Here is a 17,381-nt window from a genome sequence, read left to right on the forward strand (position 1 = left end):
TAATAAATTGGATGCCCCTATATATGACCATATATCAAGGGGCAGAGCCGGAAGTGTAGGCAAACGGGGAGAGAAGGTGTCAGCTTCTGCATTTTTGGGTCCTGCCACTAATGTGTTTGAGTAAGAGCAGTGTTTCTTATTCAGTTTATTTTTTATTGTTCATATAATATAGAAACATTTAAGAGAGTGATCTTAACATATAATTAATATGGTTTGTATCAGCTGTTACAAAGTAGAGCTTCATATAGCTGTCACTGGTTCTTGAGTGTTTTTATTTCCAATTTTTTTCCCAAAGGACAACCTGTGTTAATTTTTATTTAGAAACCAAAGCAATGCATAGTTTTTGTGGGGTTTTGTAAAGTGTTCAATTATTTCTTTTGGTCCTTTCCTGGTTTTCTCTTATTAATTATGTGTTTCTTATTTACATCTCTAGGTCCTGGGGGTTTGGGAGGATCAGTGCATTATGCCACAATGGCCAGGTCTGCAGTGAGACCTGCAAGCCTTAACTTAAATCGTTCACGAAGCCTTAGCAACAGTAATCCAGATATATCTGGTACTCCCACATCACCAGATGATGAAGTTCGGTCCATTATTGGCAGTAAGGTATACATTGCTATCTGTTTATAACAGTTATTCAAGTATTTAATGTATTCTTAATTTTAAGATGTATTTGAGTTCAGAATAAGCAAGGAATTGTTTTCTGTTTTACTTGAGTTAGAAATAAGCAAGAAGTTTATATTCTATTCTATCAGTAAATATTTTTCATATTTCTATTAAATATGTTCTCTGTTATAAACTGGGTTATACATTGTGCATTTAAAAAATCAGCCAAATTCTAAAAATTGCTTAGGATAAATCATCACTTATAACTTGTTTCATATCTAATCATGTGAAAAATTCTTATCTTTACACTATAACCTGAGGAGGGACCTGTGTGACTGATGTGTTCAAGAAACACTGTCATTGAGTTCAAGTGGGCGTTCCTCCTTCAGAAAAGCATCCAGAATAGTTTCTGGCCTTGGTTGATAATAGAGCTGCATTTCCTATGAACCTGTGTGTACTGCACTAGAATTAGAGAAGTGTGATTATGTAACAATGGTTAGTAATTATGCTAGACAAGAGAGAGGCCATCTCGGTTATAGAAGACCCACCTGTACTTTATTCAGGGCCTCCATTATTATTACACAAAAATAATCAGAAAAATTACCTTTATATGCATAAAACACAAAAATAGACCTTGTAGTGGTGGTGCATGCTTTTAATCTCAGCACTCAGGAGGCAGAGGCAGGTGGATCTCTTTGAGTTTGAGGCCAGCCTGATCTACAAAGCAAGTTCCAGGGCAGCCAGGACTATTACACAGAGAAACCCTGTCTCCACAAACCAAATCAAACCAAACCTAAAAATGAACAAACAAACAAAAAACTCAAAGTTAACTCTGAGTTTTATTTTAGTAAAGTACTCAAGTTTTTTTTTAATTTATTTATGATGTATACAATATTCTGTCTGTGTGTATGCCTGCAGACCAGAAGGGGGCACCAGACCTCATTACAGATGGTTGTGAGCCACCATGTGGTTGCTGGGAATTGAACTCAGGACCTTTGGAAGAGCAGGCAATGCTCTTAACCTCTGAGCCATCTCTCCAGCCCCAGTACTCAAGATTTTTAATCTTGTTTTATCCTCAATTGTTTCTTGTTTAATAGGGGCAGTACTTAGCACTCATACTACAAAGTATAGTTCTGTAGTAGACTAAGACCCATTTGTGAACTACAGATGTTTATTGTCCAAAGGCTATAGTAACCATATCCCTCAAGATACTACCTTAAAAAATCTTTAATTTTTATAGGACTTACATTGTGCCTCATATAACAATTACTCTTTATATATTTGTTATATAATTTCCAAGATTTAGAGCAAGGAACAATATTAATTAATGGGTTTGCTCTTTTACAGGTCATTAAATGAAATGTAGTAACAGTCTATATATACATATTTATATGAAATTAGTATACATATATGTGTGTGTGTATACTAATTTCTTTTTTAGAGAAAGGTCATCACAGCATAAAAATTTGTCTTGTAATAGCTTAATTTTGCCTTAATTAATTTTTTTTTTCTTTTGAGACATTCTCATTATGTGGCCAAGGCTGGCTTTGAACTCCTGATCCTCTTGCTTCAGCCTCCCAAGTGTTGTGATAACAGGTATGTGCTGCCAACCCAGATTTAATTAAATTTTATTTTAAGTATTTTTACATTTTTTTCTTTGGTGGAAAAATTATAATTACTTGCATATATTCCCCTAATGTTAATAACATACTTTTATCTCATAAAATGTGAAGTGTCTAAATTTTTGTGTATGCCTAGTCTTTATTTGTTCTTATTAAATTGTCCAGGTGATTCAGTGACCCCTTCTTTAGAGATACTGTCTTGTATCTCTGTCATGGTCTTTCTTACCTTAGGTATTTCAGTACCAATAACTTAGTCTTCATGATTTCAGTTTCACGCTTTTTGTTGTCTGACCATTTTCTGTTTTCTTTCTAGTGTCCCACCTGCAGTGATTTCCCCTTCCTTTCAGCTTCTCATCATTAATCTTACTTTGTTTTTTTCTGGGAGGAGAGAGAGATGAGTGTCTTACCATTCTTTCTTCCTCCTAACCAGTGAGCCTAACTAGTCAGGACCAGCCAGTATATATTCTTTTCACAATCAAATCTCAATTCTGTTTTCTTCTCAAACTTGAAACCATCATTAAAACCAACTGACTGCCTCTTCCATGTTTTGAAAATTGCTGGTGTCCTTGTTAGAGTTCTATTGCTGTGAAGACACCATGACCACAGCAACTTTTATAAAAGAAAGCGTTTAATTGGGGCTGGCTGGCATTTACTTCAGCATGGTCACATGAGCCTGTGACGCCATTTTCTTTCTAACTACCACATGCAGCTAGCCTCATCTGAAATTTCCTTACTGCTGTCAGCTAGTCATTTTGTGCTCTTTTCACTAGTTCCTTCTTCCGTAGTTTATTGCCACAAACCGCCTAATACTTTCCTCTCATGGATGCTGGTCATCATGTCTGCCTGCTACTACCTACTGCTTAATCTTCTGGGGGAGGCGAAGCTCCTTGTTCTCAGTCCTCAGCTTCTTCTTATTTTTCCTGTCCATCTCCTTTTCTCACCTACTCAGGATTCCCAGTCTTGGAGTTCTTTGATCTCTTTTCCTGCCTTACCAGTGGTTTCCTCTGTATTGAATCATTTTCATCTGCAGACAGGTGTGTTATTTCTCACTTTCAAAATTCTCTGTAGTGCTTCTGCTACTACCTTTTTCTACGCTGTTTTCTGGCACCTTTTTAGCAGGGAGTGGGGTGGGGAGGTGTTCCTGGAGCCAGTGTTTGGATTAAAGATACGTGCAGTAATGCCATCTCTGCTGTCTCTTAAAGTAGAGCCCCTTATCCTTTGTATCTTGGCTTCTTTTACTTTGTGTACTTTGTGTCTTCAGTTCCTTTACTGTCTTCAATTAACTTTCCTACTGTCTCTCCCCCAAACTGCACTTGTTACAGTAAGATGGTCTCCACCTTGCTAAAGCCAGTAGTTATGCATCCAAACTTGGTTTATGTGCCAGTGTCTTTAATTCTTTTTTTATTTTAAATTATGTATTTGTGTATGTTTCTGTGTATGGATGTCTGCATGTATATGCAGGTATTTGTGGAGGCCAGATAAGAACATCAAATTTCCTAGAGCTGGGTGGAATTACAGGCAGTTTTGAGCTGTCTGGATGCTGGGAACCCAATTCAGGGCCTTTCTCTGAGTCAAATCTCTAGTCCTGCCAGTATCTTTGACACAAATGCTTCTTTTTCTTTCATTTAGTTTACTTGGCTTCTCAGTCTTAGTGGTTTTTTTTTTATTAACTGTTTCTATCTTTTCATATTCTTATCTGAGTTCTTCCTTTTCTGATAATCCCTTATTTTGCAAGTCTCTTTTTATTCAGGACATTTATAAATGCTAGGTAAATCATTCCTCAGATCCCTCTCAGGAATTCCACTTAACTGTTTTTCTAAATCCTCTTTCAGATTGCACATACGTTAAAGGAGAGCCTCGCTGTTTTCTGTTGGTTCACTTTATTTTCTGTTTTTCCTGTGCTGGAGGTCGAACTGAAGGCTTTTCATAAGATTTCTTATCATCACCACCATCTTAGTTTGAGGTGTCAGCAGGTCTCCCTGAGTTCATGTGGTAGCCCTGAGATGTTCCTTTACCTTCTGTTACTTTCTTCTGTTCACAACATAACATTCAGAGTGTTGCTTTAAAAATTAAGGTACACAGAAATTAAGTTAGATTGTATCATTGCTGCATCCTTCTATGGCCAGCTCTCTCAGATCATGTAAGATTTTACTTAGAAGGACTCTTCCCAGTGAGGTCTGCCTAAGATTCTTGTTTAATTCTTGTATAGCCAGTGTTTAGTGTCTTTTCCTGTTGCAGTGAGAAAACACCTGGGTGGAGGAAGCATTTACTTTATTTAGTTCACACTTCCAGGTTGTGGTTCATTGTGTCAGGGGAATCACAGTGACATGAATTTTGCGAGCTGGCCAGCTTGTACCTTTGATATAGAAGTTGAGGGGTGATTGCGTGCTGGTCTCAACTCATCTTCTCCATTTTATATAATTTAGGATCTTATGCCCAGAGAATGGTCCTGCTTACAATTAATGTAGGCCTTTGCATACCATTTAGTGTAATCTAGACAGTTCCCCCACAGGTATGCCCAGAGGGCCTTCTCCCACGCAAGTCTAGATTCTGTAAAGTAAATAACTAATATTAATCATCACAAGTTCGCCCATTGTCAGTTGGGCCCTCAACAAATCACTTTTAAGCTGTACCTAGCTACCCCTTAGCACTGGAGGCTTGTGACCAAGTTATAATATAAAATGTGTTTATTCTATCTTTATAAATCCTGATAGTGATGAACAGTTCCTACCATTTAAATTCCAAATCTCTCACTAAAAACAAAGCAAGCAAACAAACACACACAGGTTAAATACTTCCAATATATAATGACATGAAATAAAGACTCCCTTCCCCAAATGGAAGAACAGGGATATAGCAAGAAACAGTAGCACCAAAGCAAAACCAGACTCTACCTGGGCAACGACCAAATCTTGCAGCCCCATGTCTGGCTTCTATGGCTTGTAATATAGTCAGCTGGATTCCAAAAGGCTTGAGTAACTCCACCCCTCCATATCTGCTGCCCTTGAAACACTTAGATTCTCTCCTAGGTCAGCTCCATGTTCACCGTTCTCCTTAATTCATGATTTTGGCATCTCCAATATCCAATTGAGGTCTTCATTGAAACTTAGGCTTTATCTTTTTAGCTTTGCACAATGGCCTTTCAGGGCCTCCTCTATGGACTCCAACGCTGTTGTATATAGTTTGCCATCAGTTGCTTTCCATGATCTTCTCTGTCTTGCAACTTTTATGCTTTGAAAAGCAGGGTCAGGTGGTTTGCGCTGCCAAGGTATACTGTCACTTCAAGATGTAGTCTGGGTTCCTGGGACACACTCAGCTTCAGTTTGCTGACCCCAGGGATACACTTTACTAGACAATTACTTTCAATGATCAGGGAACCCACCAGCTTAAGCTTTTTTCTTTAAATGATTTTCTGTTTCCACAAGATGGAGCCTCTGAGGGGTCAGGATGTCTTTCCTATTGTCCTAGTGCCACACAACTGCTTTCTTATCACCATCTCATCGCTCCTGCGTGAGATATCCGGTGCCACATGAAAAATTAGTCCATTATCTTTAGCTTCAGCTTTGCTCAGGTTCTCAGGACATAGGCTAAATGGAACCTCATTCTTGACCAGAATATGCATGCATGCCCCTCCTAGCTCAAATCCTGACAGAGTTCATGTTATCCCGAGACCTCACAAGCAAGGCTCTCACTGTCTGCTTCCTGCAGAATTCCTATCTTCCTGCCTGAGTACCCATCAAGAATAGCTCGTCAAGTTCCGCTTCACCTTTCAAAGGGTTGTCCACCTACAAGCTAAGACCAAAAATAGTACTAGCCTTAGGCAACTGGGTGCTTTTTACCTTTTCCTTGTTTCTTGGAGGCCTGGAAAGATGTTACATTAGTATCTCTCTGTAATGAATTTGTTTAAGGATTGTTACATTTTTATATATAATTCAGTTTTATAACACTTGAAATGTGAAAGTTATTTGCTTCACAAACTAACTGACTACATGTCTTTAATTATGTTTTGATTGTAACTGGTCAGAGCATCAGTGTTGTATGTGAAATATAACTGGCAGCAAACTGGTATTTTAACCTGATGTTGAGATTACCATAAAATGATTTTAAGAAGAAATTATTAAACAAGGTTGTACATATATTTGAGCAAACAGTATACTTATACTCATCAAAAAATAACTAATCCAAAGACAAAATTTCAGTCTCTAGAAAATCTTTGTATAAATGACTTCTGGTATTTGTCATTTTTAGGACATCACACTTTGACTTTTCTTAAAACAAGAGAAGACTTGTTATTTCTATTTTGTGGATGAGAAACAGTTTAAAAAAAGTCATTTGTTTTAGACTTTTAAATTAGTAAGCAAGACAGCCTGTATATGAACCTTAACTCCCATCTTTGATAGTGTCAAAAATGAAGGAAAATTAGTTAGGGTTTTTATTGCTGTAAAGAGACACCGTGACATTGGCAACATTTATAAAGGAAAACATTTAATTAGGACTGGCTTATATTTCAGAGGTTTAGCATGGTGACATTCAGGCAGGCATAGTCTTGGAGAGGTAGCTGAGAGTTCTACATCTTGATTAGCAGGCAACAGGAAGAGAGAGTGAGGCGTTAGGCCTGACTTGATCATCTGAAACAACAATACCGACCCCCAGCGAGACCCTCCCTCCACCTAAGTCACACCCAATAAGCTGCTCCTCACGAGCCTGTGGGGTCCATTTCATTCACACGCTCACATTCATCTCTTCAGCTGCTCTGTGTGTCGGAAGGAAAGAGAGTAGAGAAAATACTGCCCCTAAAGTCAAAACTCCAAGCAGTGGTTATTTTTCCTTTCTTTTGCTTCCTTTTTAAAACTTCTCTTAGATGTTAAAAAATGTACTTCTGAATAGGCCTTACCTTCATCTATTCTGTTTTATGGTGGGACCAGCACATTTGCTTTTGCTGCTGGGAATCTTCCTAAGGAGCCTGCTGTCTCAATAGAACTGGTTACCACTGTGCCAATAATTTTTTTTTTCCCAAGCAGTCTTAACATTGGTAGTTTCTAGTTCTAGTATATTCTCTGCTTTAGTATTTTTAATCAGATCGCTTTGGGTTATATCTGTAATTATGCCCTTAAATCCTGCAAACATCTGTTAGAACTTGCTCCAACTCCATTTAGCAGTTCTCTGCCATTAGTTGAGTTTGAAGTCAGGAAGTTGAGAGGTCGAGCACAGAATCTGAGTTTTATAAAGCATTTTTACATGAGTCTGATGGTCTATTAGGCTTGGGAAGTTGAAGTCAAGCCTCAACTAACTTCACCAGAAATCAGTAATCTCTTTCAGAAAAAAAGTATGTCACTTCTGGTATATTTATTAGTAGTTACTAACACTTAAATTTAATGCCAGTGATGATGAAGATATAATTCTTAGAGAGATACATGTTTTCCTTATAATACTTATATAGGATAGCACACTATTATGTCTAATGACAAAGTAATTAAAAGGAGCACAGCTCCAGTTCACTGTGAGTAGAAAGGAATAAATTTAGCTGTTCATTTGCATAATATTTTTCTAAATGTTTTCTATTCTCTAAAAGAAAAGAGAGGCAAGGGCAAATGACGGTAGGGTTCTTGCTGCGTAGTAACTTTAAGCTAGTGAGGAACGCAGTGAAGTTAAGGTCTTTTAGCAAAGAGTGGTGACCCCTATCCCCAGTCTTAGTTCAGCTGAGAATTTGTACCATATTTAAGAAGCATTTTGAGGGTGATGCTATAAAGTGTTCTGTGGTTTTCACTTTGGAGCAATCACTTTACATTGAAATGATCTTTAAATGCTATGCTTAATATTCTTTTTTTAAAAAAAAATTATATATGATAAGATAATGTGAATGAACTAATATTCTCTATGTACCTGAGGGTTTTTGATTGCTTTAACAGTACTAATAAAGAACATTTTGCATTGGGAGGGCTGAATTTCTTTAGGAATAATTCATAGCATGTACCATGTAACATTTCTCTCCTTTCCAACTGCTCTCCATTGTGTGCTTAGGGTTTAGACCGCTCCAATTCCTGGGTTAACACTGCTCCAAAAGCTGCCCCATGGGGGTCCAACCCCAGTCCAAGTGCAGAATCAACACAGGTGGTGTTTACATTATAGGTTTCTTTATTGGCTGCTGATGTTTCCCTTTAGAACATTACCTTTTAGTACATGCTGTGATTTCAGTGGCTTGCTGTTTTTTAATCATTATAAGTGTGTATTTTTATTTAGCACATTTCCCAACCACTATGCATGAATCCCACCAGTTGCACCGATAATACTTTTCTGTCTTCTCCTGCTTACTCTGTACACACCGTATCAGTGTCTCTGTGCCTGCTGATGATGCATTGATAGTTTTATAATAGGATCTATTCAGGCCTTGTACATCCTTAGTAGGAAATTTTTACATAGAATACAATCAACAGTTTTCCATTTGCTGTAAAGTAAATATATTGTTTCCTGTGACGCTTGACCTTATCTCTTTGTCATAATCACCAAGTAGAAAGACTGGTAGTTAAATATAAATAAATCTGAAGTGTACAGTATGCATGTTTTCAAAATAAATGCTAGAAAGAAAACTCCATTGAATTTGTACTGTGTTGCAAAGTATGAAATTTTTTACAATTATAACATGTAATTTAAGATTAGTTGCTTGATAACTGACTGCATGATTTATGAAAATATACTTCTTACTTGTGTATTGGTTTTGAATGACAATTCTCTTACTCCTAAAAAAAAACCCAATTTCTGTTTAAGACTATAACTGATTTATATTAGATATTACTTATGATAAACTTAAATGGTATTTTTAATAGAAAAAAGTAATCTTTCTATGTTTAATTTTCCTTATTAAGTACGAAATTCTTGATTTCTTTTTTTCAGACACCAGTTGAGAAGTATGTTTTTTCTTCTTGTATGTTTTCACTAGATCTGTGCATGTGTAGGTTACACAGATAAGTTTCATCCTTTGCAGCACTCTATGTGTTAAAATCATTAAGGTAATTCATCTAAAAGACTAAAAACATAGAAGTAATGTTCATACTTGCTTTTAAAGCAGTTCAAAATAACATAATGAAATCAGAAATAATACAAATGGTTGAAACGTAGTCCTTGAACTTCAAAGTCTTCTCTGCGGTGTTAATGTTATCTCGCCATCCATTCGTCTCCACTCCATAGGCTATGGATCGAAGTTGTAATCGTATGTCTTCGCACACAGAGACGTCAAGTTTCTTACAAACATTAACGGGACGCTTACCAACTAAAAAGGTAGATTCATAAGAAGACAGTTCATAGAGGGGGAAAGTAATTCCAACAGGTGAAAACATGTAAAGTTTCTTTGCACAACCAATTTGAGTTATTAAAATAATTTTGGTGTGTCTAAAGTTACCTTTGAACAAGCAGTGCTTGTCTGGTGCCTTTTGGGGCATAGCACTGTCATTGAGGACTTGTTTACATAAGGTGATGTTTCTGTCTTTGACTAGAATTGACTAGAATTTAGTAATTCATATTAGATAATCAAATTTTAATACCAGAAAAATGTGTCAACTCTTAATTCTGTTTCTGTAACTGCTTCTGTTTTGTTTTAAATCTCCAGGGAAAGGAAGATGAGTTAGAAAAGTTATCACTCTTAGTAAGCGCTGCTGGCTTGCCCCTTCGCACAGCCCTGCTAGTCCTCATAGTGACCTATGCTACTTTGCAAGTGCTTTGTATGCATATCCATTTAAGGGTTTTTGCTTTGTAAAAATACATCTTAAACACATGAAACGTAATAGCACATAGAAAAGTTTAAATTTTTAATGGTATTTCCTAAATTGTACCAGCAAAGTTGAGTGTATTATATGTTCAAATACGTATTCAAAATAAAAACAAAATACAATTTGTAGCTATGAGGTTTTGGTCTAGTTTTTGGTTTGCAAGTGCAATTTAGGAAGTTGTTTCCTGCCTGTTCTTTTAAAATTACATTTTACTCCAAGATAACATGTAATTTTTCAGCTTTGAACACATCACACTGTCTTCATACATAAGTAGTCGTTTCGTTAATGGGTGTCTCCCCTGCATCCTCCAGATTCATGTGCCCTCTTCCGCTTATTCTCATGATGCCTCATTGTACACGCATTATCACTTGGTTTACGTCACCAGCAGATTTCACTTTGGTAATAACCTTGAATTTACTTCTGGATAGCTTTTTCACGAGGAGCTGGCTTTGCAGTGGGTTGTTTGCAGTGGCAGCGTTCGGGAATCAGCTTTGCAGCAAGCCTGGTTCTTTTTTGAGTTGATGGTGAGCAAACTTTAATACTTTCTAACTCAGTAAGGAATTTTGTATCAGCTCATTTTCCTTTTATCTTAGAAATTGCATTTCTGTGTTTGCCCTATACAATATGGACACCAGCACAATATAGGTGAAATTATAAGAGGTTCATTTATTCTCTGGTTTTGATTTTGTCTTGTTTTTCTTGGATACTTATCAAGGGAATTTGTGACATTCTTTGCTAGTCTGTGCAAGTTAATAAAGGCAATGCCATTGATTGTGTAACAATTATTTTAGAGCTTTATAAATATTTACTGTTATTATTATAGGTGAACAACACATAGGGAAATACTAGTTACAGCCAATTATAAAAACTTTTTGTTTAATTCAGTAAATGATACTACAAACCAATTAATATTCCTGTCATAGAAAGCATGGCTATACTTATATGCACTCATGCCTGTTACTGAACAAAGCAGTGAGTGCTTAGCCAGTGACTGTGCTCCAAGAGGCTGTGTAAGTTTTCTGAGTATACACAGTGTAGGGAGCAGCACTGTAATTCATGTCCAGGCATTCTGGCACTAGGGACCTTTCTATTTGTTTTCTCCCTTAGTACTAGAAAGCATAGATCATGGGACTATTTTCTTCTGACAAAATAATATTTAATAAATAAGAAATAAAGCACAGCAAAAGAAATTGAGTACAGGGAAGGAGAAGGAGAGAGGAGGACAAAAGAGAAGGAAATAAAAGTTGCTTTTAGAATAGTCATTCTCAGCATTGACTGTTACCTATATTTGAAATAGAAAACCCCCCCCACAGGTTTATTAACTAATATCTTATGTAATAGATATTGATGATAGTACAGTGAAGACAGCGTTTCTAACCATTGAAAATTTCTGGTTTAGGAACAGTGAAATGAAAAAAAGTGAATGAGTCTTTAAACTTTTTATTAAAATTGTCCTTACACTGTGAATTTTTTCTCATTAACATACACTGATTATTTTTTCTTTTGTTGGATAATTTATGAGGCTGAAGTGGGAAGGTTTTACTATGTTTGACATTTCATTGGCATAAAATAAGGAACATTTTCAAAACATTGAGAAATGAAAATATATTTCAGTCACTTGTTAAATTACATGGTATATTTAAAAAATAACCAGAATATTTAGAGCGTTGTGATTTGCTTAAAACTAAGAAATCAGCCAGATGGTAGAGCACAGGTGTGATCTCATCGCTGAGAGGCTGAGACAGGATTGAGAACCCAAAGGTGATCTGGGTTGTATTATAAATTGCTGGCATAAAATAAAGCCAAACCCCACAGTGTGCACTCTTTTGCAGGTAAAGAGCATGGTGCACCACTTGTACTTTAACGATAAGCTGGACGCTCCAAGGAAAACCCGCTTCCCAGAACGTTTCATGGATGACATTGCCGCTCTAGTTAGCACAATCGCTGGTGATGTCGTGACACGATTTCAGAAGGTGAGGACGGCCGTCCTTTGATGCGTCTTATGGTGAGAGAGAACTGTCACGCTTCTCTTCACTGTCATCATCGTCATTGCTTATGTTCTGTTTCCTAGGACACAGAAATGGTCGAGAGACTGAATACAAGCCTTGCCTTCTTTCTTAATGATTTGTTGTCTGTTATGGACAGAGGATTTGTCTTTAGTCTTATAAAGTCCTGCTACAAACAGGTAATACTTAATTAGTAATCAAGTAACTGAAATATTGGGGTAGCTTTGTCCAGGACTGGAGCTTCAAGAACACATTCATATTTTGTTATTAAAATGAAAAAGTAGCACAGAGTTATGTGTTGATAATACTGTGGTGAAAGTATATTGAATGTGTTTTACTAGGACTATGGCAAGCAGAGCCCAGAACAGCTAATTTACCCCACTCAGTTTTTCTTCCTTCTCATTAACAGATAGTCAGATAATCAGTGATGGAATGCAGCCTTTGAATGCTGTGCAAGTACAGCGTTTATGTTGAGTGCATAGTTAACTGAACTTTTCCCATCCTGGGTATTATTTGTTTATTTGAGATAGGGTATCATATAGCCCAGGACATCTCCAAATTTACCATGTAGCTGAGGGTGGCCTTGAACTCTGGTCTACCTCTCACATCCTAGGGTTAAGAATGTGAACCATTGTGCCTGCTTTTGAGTGGTCTTTAAGTTTAAACAGTAGACTTTGAACTCATGATCAGATGGTTACTGACATTCAAAATGTAATTTATTACCTTGCCATTTGTAAACTACACACACCCTAGACCTTGTCCACAGGCAGCAAGTTACGTTTTGTAAATGTTATTAGCTAATTATTAATGTGATACCTTTTGGGAAATACTGATTTTTGTCTCTAAATTGGCCCCTCTATAAACAGTGAATTGACTCCAGTGTTATTTTTAACGAAGGAAGCCTTAAAAAATAAATTGTCAGTTTTATCTCAGAAGTATTGAGAAGTTGAATCCATGGGATTTGGGAGTTAACTTATGAAACCCTTCCTAACTGGCCCATCGATTAGTTTTGAAGAGCTGTTGGTCAATAATTCTAGGGTGCTAGAGAGGTAGTTCAGTGGTTAAGAGCACTCACTGTTCTCCTTGATGACCTGGATTTAATTCTCAACATCCACATGGCAGTTCACAACAGTCTGAAATCCAATTCTGGGGTATCTGATTTCTGTGGGTGCCAGGCATGTACATGCTACAGAACCATAAAAACAGGCGAAACACTCATCCACATAAAACAAAAATTTCATACAATTCTATTTGAGAATATAATCTTTAAAATTTTAAAGACCTGTTTAATTGGATATTTTTATTTCTTTTCTTTTATAGTCATTGAAATTACCTATGCATGGGCACTGGCTCAGAGATATTTACAAAACACTATTTTTCCCCCAAAATATAAATTTTATTACTATCAAAATTTATTCTGAGCCAGACATTATGATGCACACCTTTAGTCCCAACACTCAGGAGGCAGAGGCAGACAGGTCTCTGTGAGTTTGAGGCCAGCGTGGTCTATGTAGTGGGTTTCAGGACAGTCAAAGCTACATAATGAAACCCTGTCTCAAAAAAACAATGACAACAACAACAACAAAAAAACCTTATTCTGTTTTAATGACCTCCTGCACTTGTCAAACATTGAGGTTGACTCAAAGGATGCTATTCAGTCAGCTTACAGTATGTCTCCCCAAGTAGCCTGTGATATAGTTGGCAAAGATAGACAATTATAAATTTATTAAACATAAATGTTTAAAAGAAATCTTTCTTTGAAGTATGCTTTTCCTTCATAAAGTACATTTTTGAGAAGGGGAGATATTAATGCTATATTGGCAATAAGATAATGTGACTTAAGGTTAGTCAAGTGGATTTGTACTGTAGGTCTCGCAAGTTCCATGTTGATAGTGTTTGCTATGATTTTCAGAAAGAGGATGTTGTCCTGTGAGCCACAAAGTCCCAAACTTCTATTGCTATGGGAGGAAAAAATGTATCATTGTGTTCTCTTATTTATGTAATCCTTCCAAGGTGGCATCAAAGCTCTATTCACTGCCAAATCCAAGTGTGCTGGTGTCCTTGAGGTTGGACTTCCTGCGAATTATCTGCAGCCACGAGCACTATGTGACATTAAACTTACCCTGCAGCTTGCTCACCCCACCTGCATCTCCGTCACCTTCTGTTTCTTCTGCAACATCTCAGGTATGCTAAATGTGAAGACATACCTATGTTCATACTTACAAAAAAGGATTGAAAACAATGGGTGGAAAAATCATAATGTGTTATTTGATGATTAGTTAGGTAATAGGCTCATTTCTGGATTGTCTTTGTGAGGGTTTCTATTGTTGTGAAGAGATACCATGACCATGGCAACTCTTATAAAGGAAAGCTTTTAATTGGCACTGGCTTACAGTTCAGAGGTTTAGTCCATTGTCATCTAGGTGGGAAATATGGCATTGCACAGGCAGACATGGTGCAAGAGAATGAGCAGAGAATTCCAGATTGGCAGGCAGCCAGAAGAGAATGCCACATTGGGCTTCATTTGAGCACCTGAGAACTCAAAGCCCACCCCTTAGTAAAACACGTCCTCCAACAAGGCCACACCTCCTAATGGTTCCACTCTCTGTGAGCCTATGGGGACCATTTTTATTCAAACCATCACATTCCATTCCCTGGCCCCCATAGGCTTATAGCCATATCATAATGCAAGATGCATTTAGTCCAAACTTCAAAAGTTCCCATAGTCTATGGTTATAGTCTCAACAATATTTAAAAGTCTAAATATCAAAATCTCTTCTGAGACTCATGCAGTCTCTTTCAGTGTATCCCCTGCAGTCCTCTGTAAAATCAAAATGAAAAAGCAGATGATGTATTTATAACATACAGTGGCACAGGTTATACATTATCATTCCAGAAGGGAGGAGAGGGGGCAGAGTGAGGAAATACTAGACCAAATGAAGACTGAAAACCAGATGGGCAAACTTCAAATTCTACATCTCCATGTCTGATAACAAAGCACTCTTCAGATCTCCAACTTTTTTCAGTTTTGTTGACTGCAACGCACTTCTTTCTCTTGGACTGGTTTCACTCCCTGTTAGCAGCTCTCCTCAGCAGGTATCCCATGGCTCTGGCATCTCCAGCATCTTGGGGTCTCCAAAGCAATGCATACATCAGCTTCACAGCCTCACACAGTGGCCTTTTTTTGGCCTCCACGCAGGGATATTGCTGCCATATACCTGGCCTCAGCTGCTTTCCTTAGTTGCAGAGGAAGATTCCATAACCACTTTCTTCTATCCCTAACTCTAAAGCCAGAACCACATGGTGAAAACTGCCAGATTCTGCTGCTTTCTCGGGCTGGAACATGGCCCCTCCTTGAAAACATTTTCACCAACTTTCTATTTTCACTGGTTTCCTTCGCTGCCTAAGCTTGGCTGTCCCGAAATGCCCTGTGTTGACCAGGCTGACCTCAAACTCAGAGAACCCCTTGCCTTTGACTCTGGAGTGCTGGGATTAAAGGCACACTCCTCCACTCCTGGCCCTAAGCTTTCCTTTAACTCCTTTTTCTAAATTGGAAGTTTAGTTGGGTGGGATCTTGCCCTGGTCACCAGTTCCTTCACTCCGGTTAACGTCAGGCTTCTCTTTAATCTGCCTGTCTCTCTGAGCACAGCCCCTTTCCCCTTGTTGTCTCTGAGCACAGCCCCTTTCCCCTTGTTGTCTCTGAGCACAGCCCCTTTCCCCTTGTTATCTCTCTGAGCACAGCCCCTTTCCCCTTGAACTGTACATTTCCTATTTTTCCTTGATCAGCTTTTTTCTTTTCTTTATAGATCTGCATAAGAGTGACCATAGTAACCATAAAACAGAGACAATGCTAGGCTGTTTTGAGATTTCCTCTGCCAACACATTAATGCAAAAACTTTTCAATCTGCCTCATGCAGATCTTTTGGACAAAGGCAGAAAGCAGCCACAGACTTCACCAGAATATCACAAGTCCAGTCTCTAGACCATGTACTAATATTTATTCTTCTCCTGTGAAACCTCTTGAGCCCGGCCCCCAAAGTTCACATCACTCTCAGCACCACTGTCTTCTATGCTCCTCCTAGGATGGCCCATTAAGTTCCAGATAAAGCATTCAACTGCTTTTCTCATTCAAAGTCCCAGAGTCTGCATGCATTCCTCCAAACAAAAGCATGGTCACGCCTATTACAACAATATCCCACTCTGGTACCAACTCTGTCTTAGACTTTCTATTGCTATGAAGAGACACCATGACCATGACAGCCCTTATAAAGGAAAACATTTAATTGGGACTGGCTTACATTCAGAGGTTTTGTCTATTATCATCATGGTGGGAAGCATAGCAGCCAGCAGGCAGGCAGGCATGGTGTTAGGAAATGAGCAGAGACTTCTACATCTAGATTGACAGGCAACAGGAAGAGAATGCCACACTGGGCCTGGCTTTAGCACCTCAGAACTCGAGTCCCACCCCTTAGTGACACACATCCTCCAATAAGGACACACCTCCTAATAGTGTCATTCCCTGTGAGTCTATGGGGACCCTTTATATTCAAACCACCACATGAGTGCTTTATAAGTATTAGCTCATCTAATTACAAGAGCAGTGCTGGGGGATTGTTCTGTTATTATGCACATTGGATAGCTCCAAACAAGAAACACTGCAAGTAAGAAATGGTCAGGCTAGACTTTGAACCAAAGCTTTATTCCAGAGCCCAGGTTTTAAAGCATGATGTATGTGTTTACAGTTATGTGAGCTCACCTAAATAAACTCATTTATTTTGATGTTTTCCTAAATTGAGTTTTCTTGAAGCAAATATGGAAAACAAGTTTGGGTTAATTTCTCTGAAATAGCTATTTAAATTTATATTGTATTTATATATTATATTTATAAATGCCTTGAAGCAGGGAAAAGAAGCCAGCCTGCCAAGCTCAACTTGACCTGCTTACAAAAAATTAATGGACATTTAAAGTTGAAGTGGGTACCTCTTCACTTTCACAGCTAATAGTTTCTTTGAAGATGAAAGGATTAAAATTTTATAGTTGCAGTGTCAAGAAAGCCAATATTTTTCCTTCCCCCTAATAAAATATACATGCTATATTCTTTCTGAGTTGGAAAGCTGTTTTTATAGTACTTCCTAATGTCTGATGTTAGAGTTGATCTTACACATTCCCTAATCCTATTTCTGTGGTTTGGAATGCTTGGGTGCAGTTACCTAGACTGGGTTGATCTGACGTGTTTGGTAAAAATAAATAAATAAAAATTAGACCTCACGTACATAAACTGGAAATATTAGAGAGCCAGCCACAACTTTTAATTTCATCTTTTCAGTTTATCTCCTGGACCAACCTACTTCCCACATCTTTCTGCCTCCCTAATGGACACATGTAGC

At 37.8% G+C, this 17,381-nt stretch overlaps 1 protein-coding gene across 5 annotated transcripts in view; it reads left to right on the forward strand.

Moving 5' to 3' along the window:
- The window catches only part of Dock7 (dedicator of cytokinesis 7), a 192,184-nt gene that overhangs the window by 117,224 nt on the left and 57,579 nt on the right, over positions 1 to 17,381 (forward strand). For 3 of the 5 annotated variants that reach the window (XM_085686298.2, XM_085686294.2, XM_085686295.2), the window contains exons 22-28: positions 434 to 603; positions 8,247 to 8,336; positions 9,411 to 9,500; positions 10,417 to 10,512; positions 11,821 to 11,961; positions 12,060 to 12,173; positions 14,008 to 14,178. In XM_085686298.2, the coding sequence (XP_085542424.1) occupies positions 434 to 603; positions 8,247 to 8,336; positions 9,411 to 9,500; positions 10,417 to 10,512; positions 11,821 to 11,961; positions 12,060 to 12,173; positions 14,008 to 14,178 (872 nt within the window). The remainder of the gene's footprint in view (positions 1 to 433; positions 604 to 8,246; positions 8,337 to 9,410; positions 9,501 to 10,416; positions 10,513 to 11,820; positions 11,962 to 12,059; positions 12,174 to 14,007; positions 14,179 to 17,381) is intronic. The other 2 variants (XM_085686296.2, XM_085686297.2) reach the window with 1 other exon arrangement.

Source organism: Myodes glareolus, chromosome 3, assembly GCF_982192425.1.
Source record: "Myodes glareolus chromosome 3, mMyoGla1.1, whole genome shotgun sequence".
Classification (NCBI taxonomy): Eukaryota; Metazoa; Chordata; class Mammalia; order Rodentia; family Cricetidae; genus Myodes; species Myodes glareolus.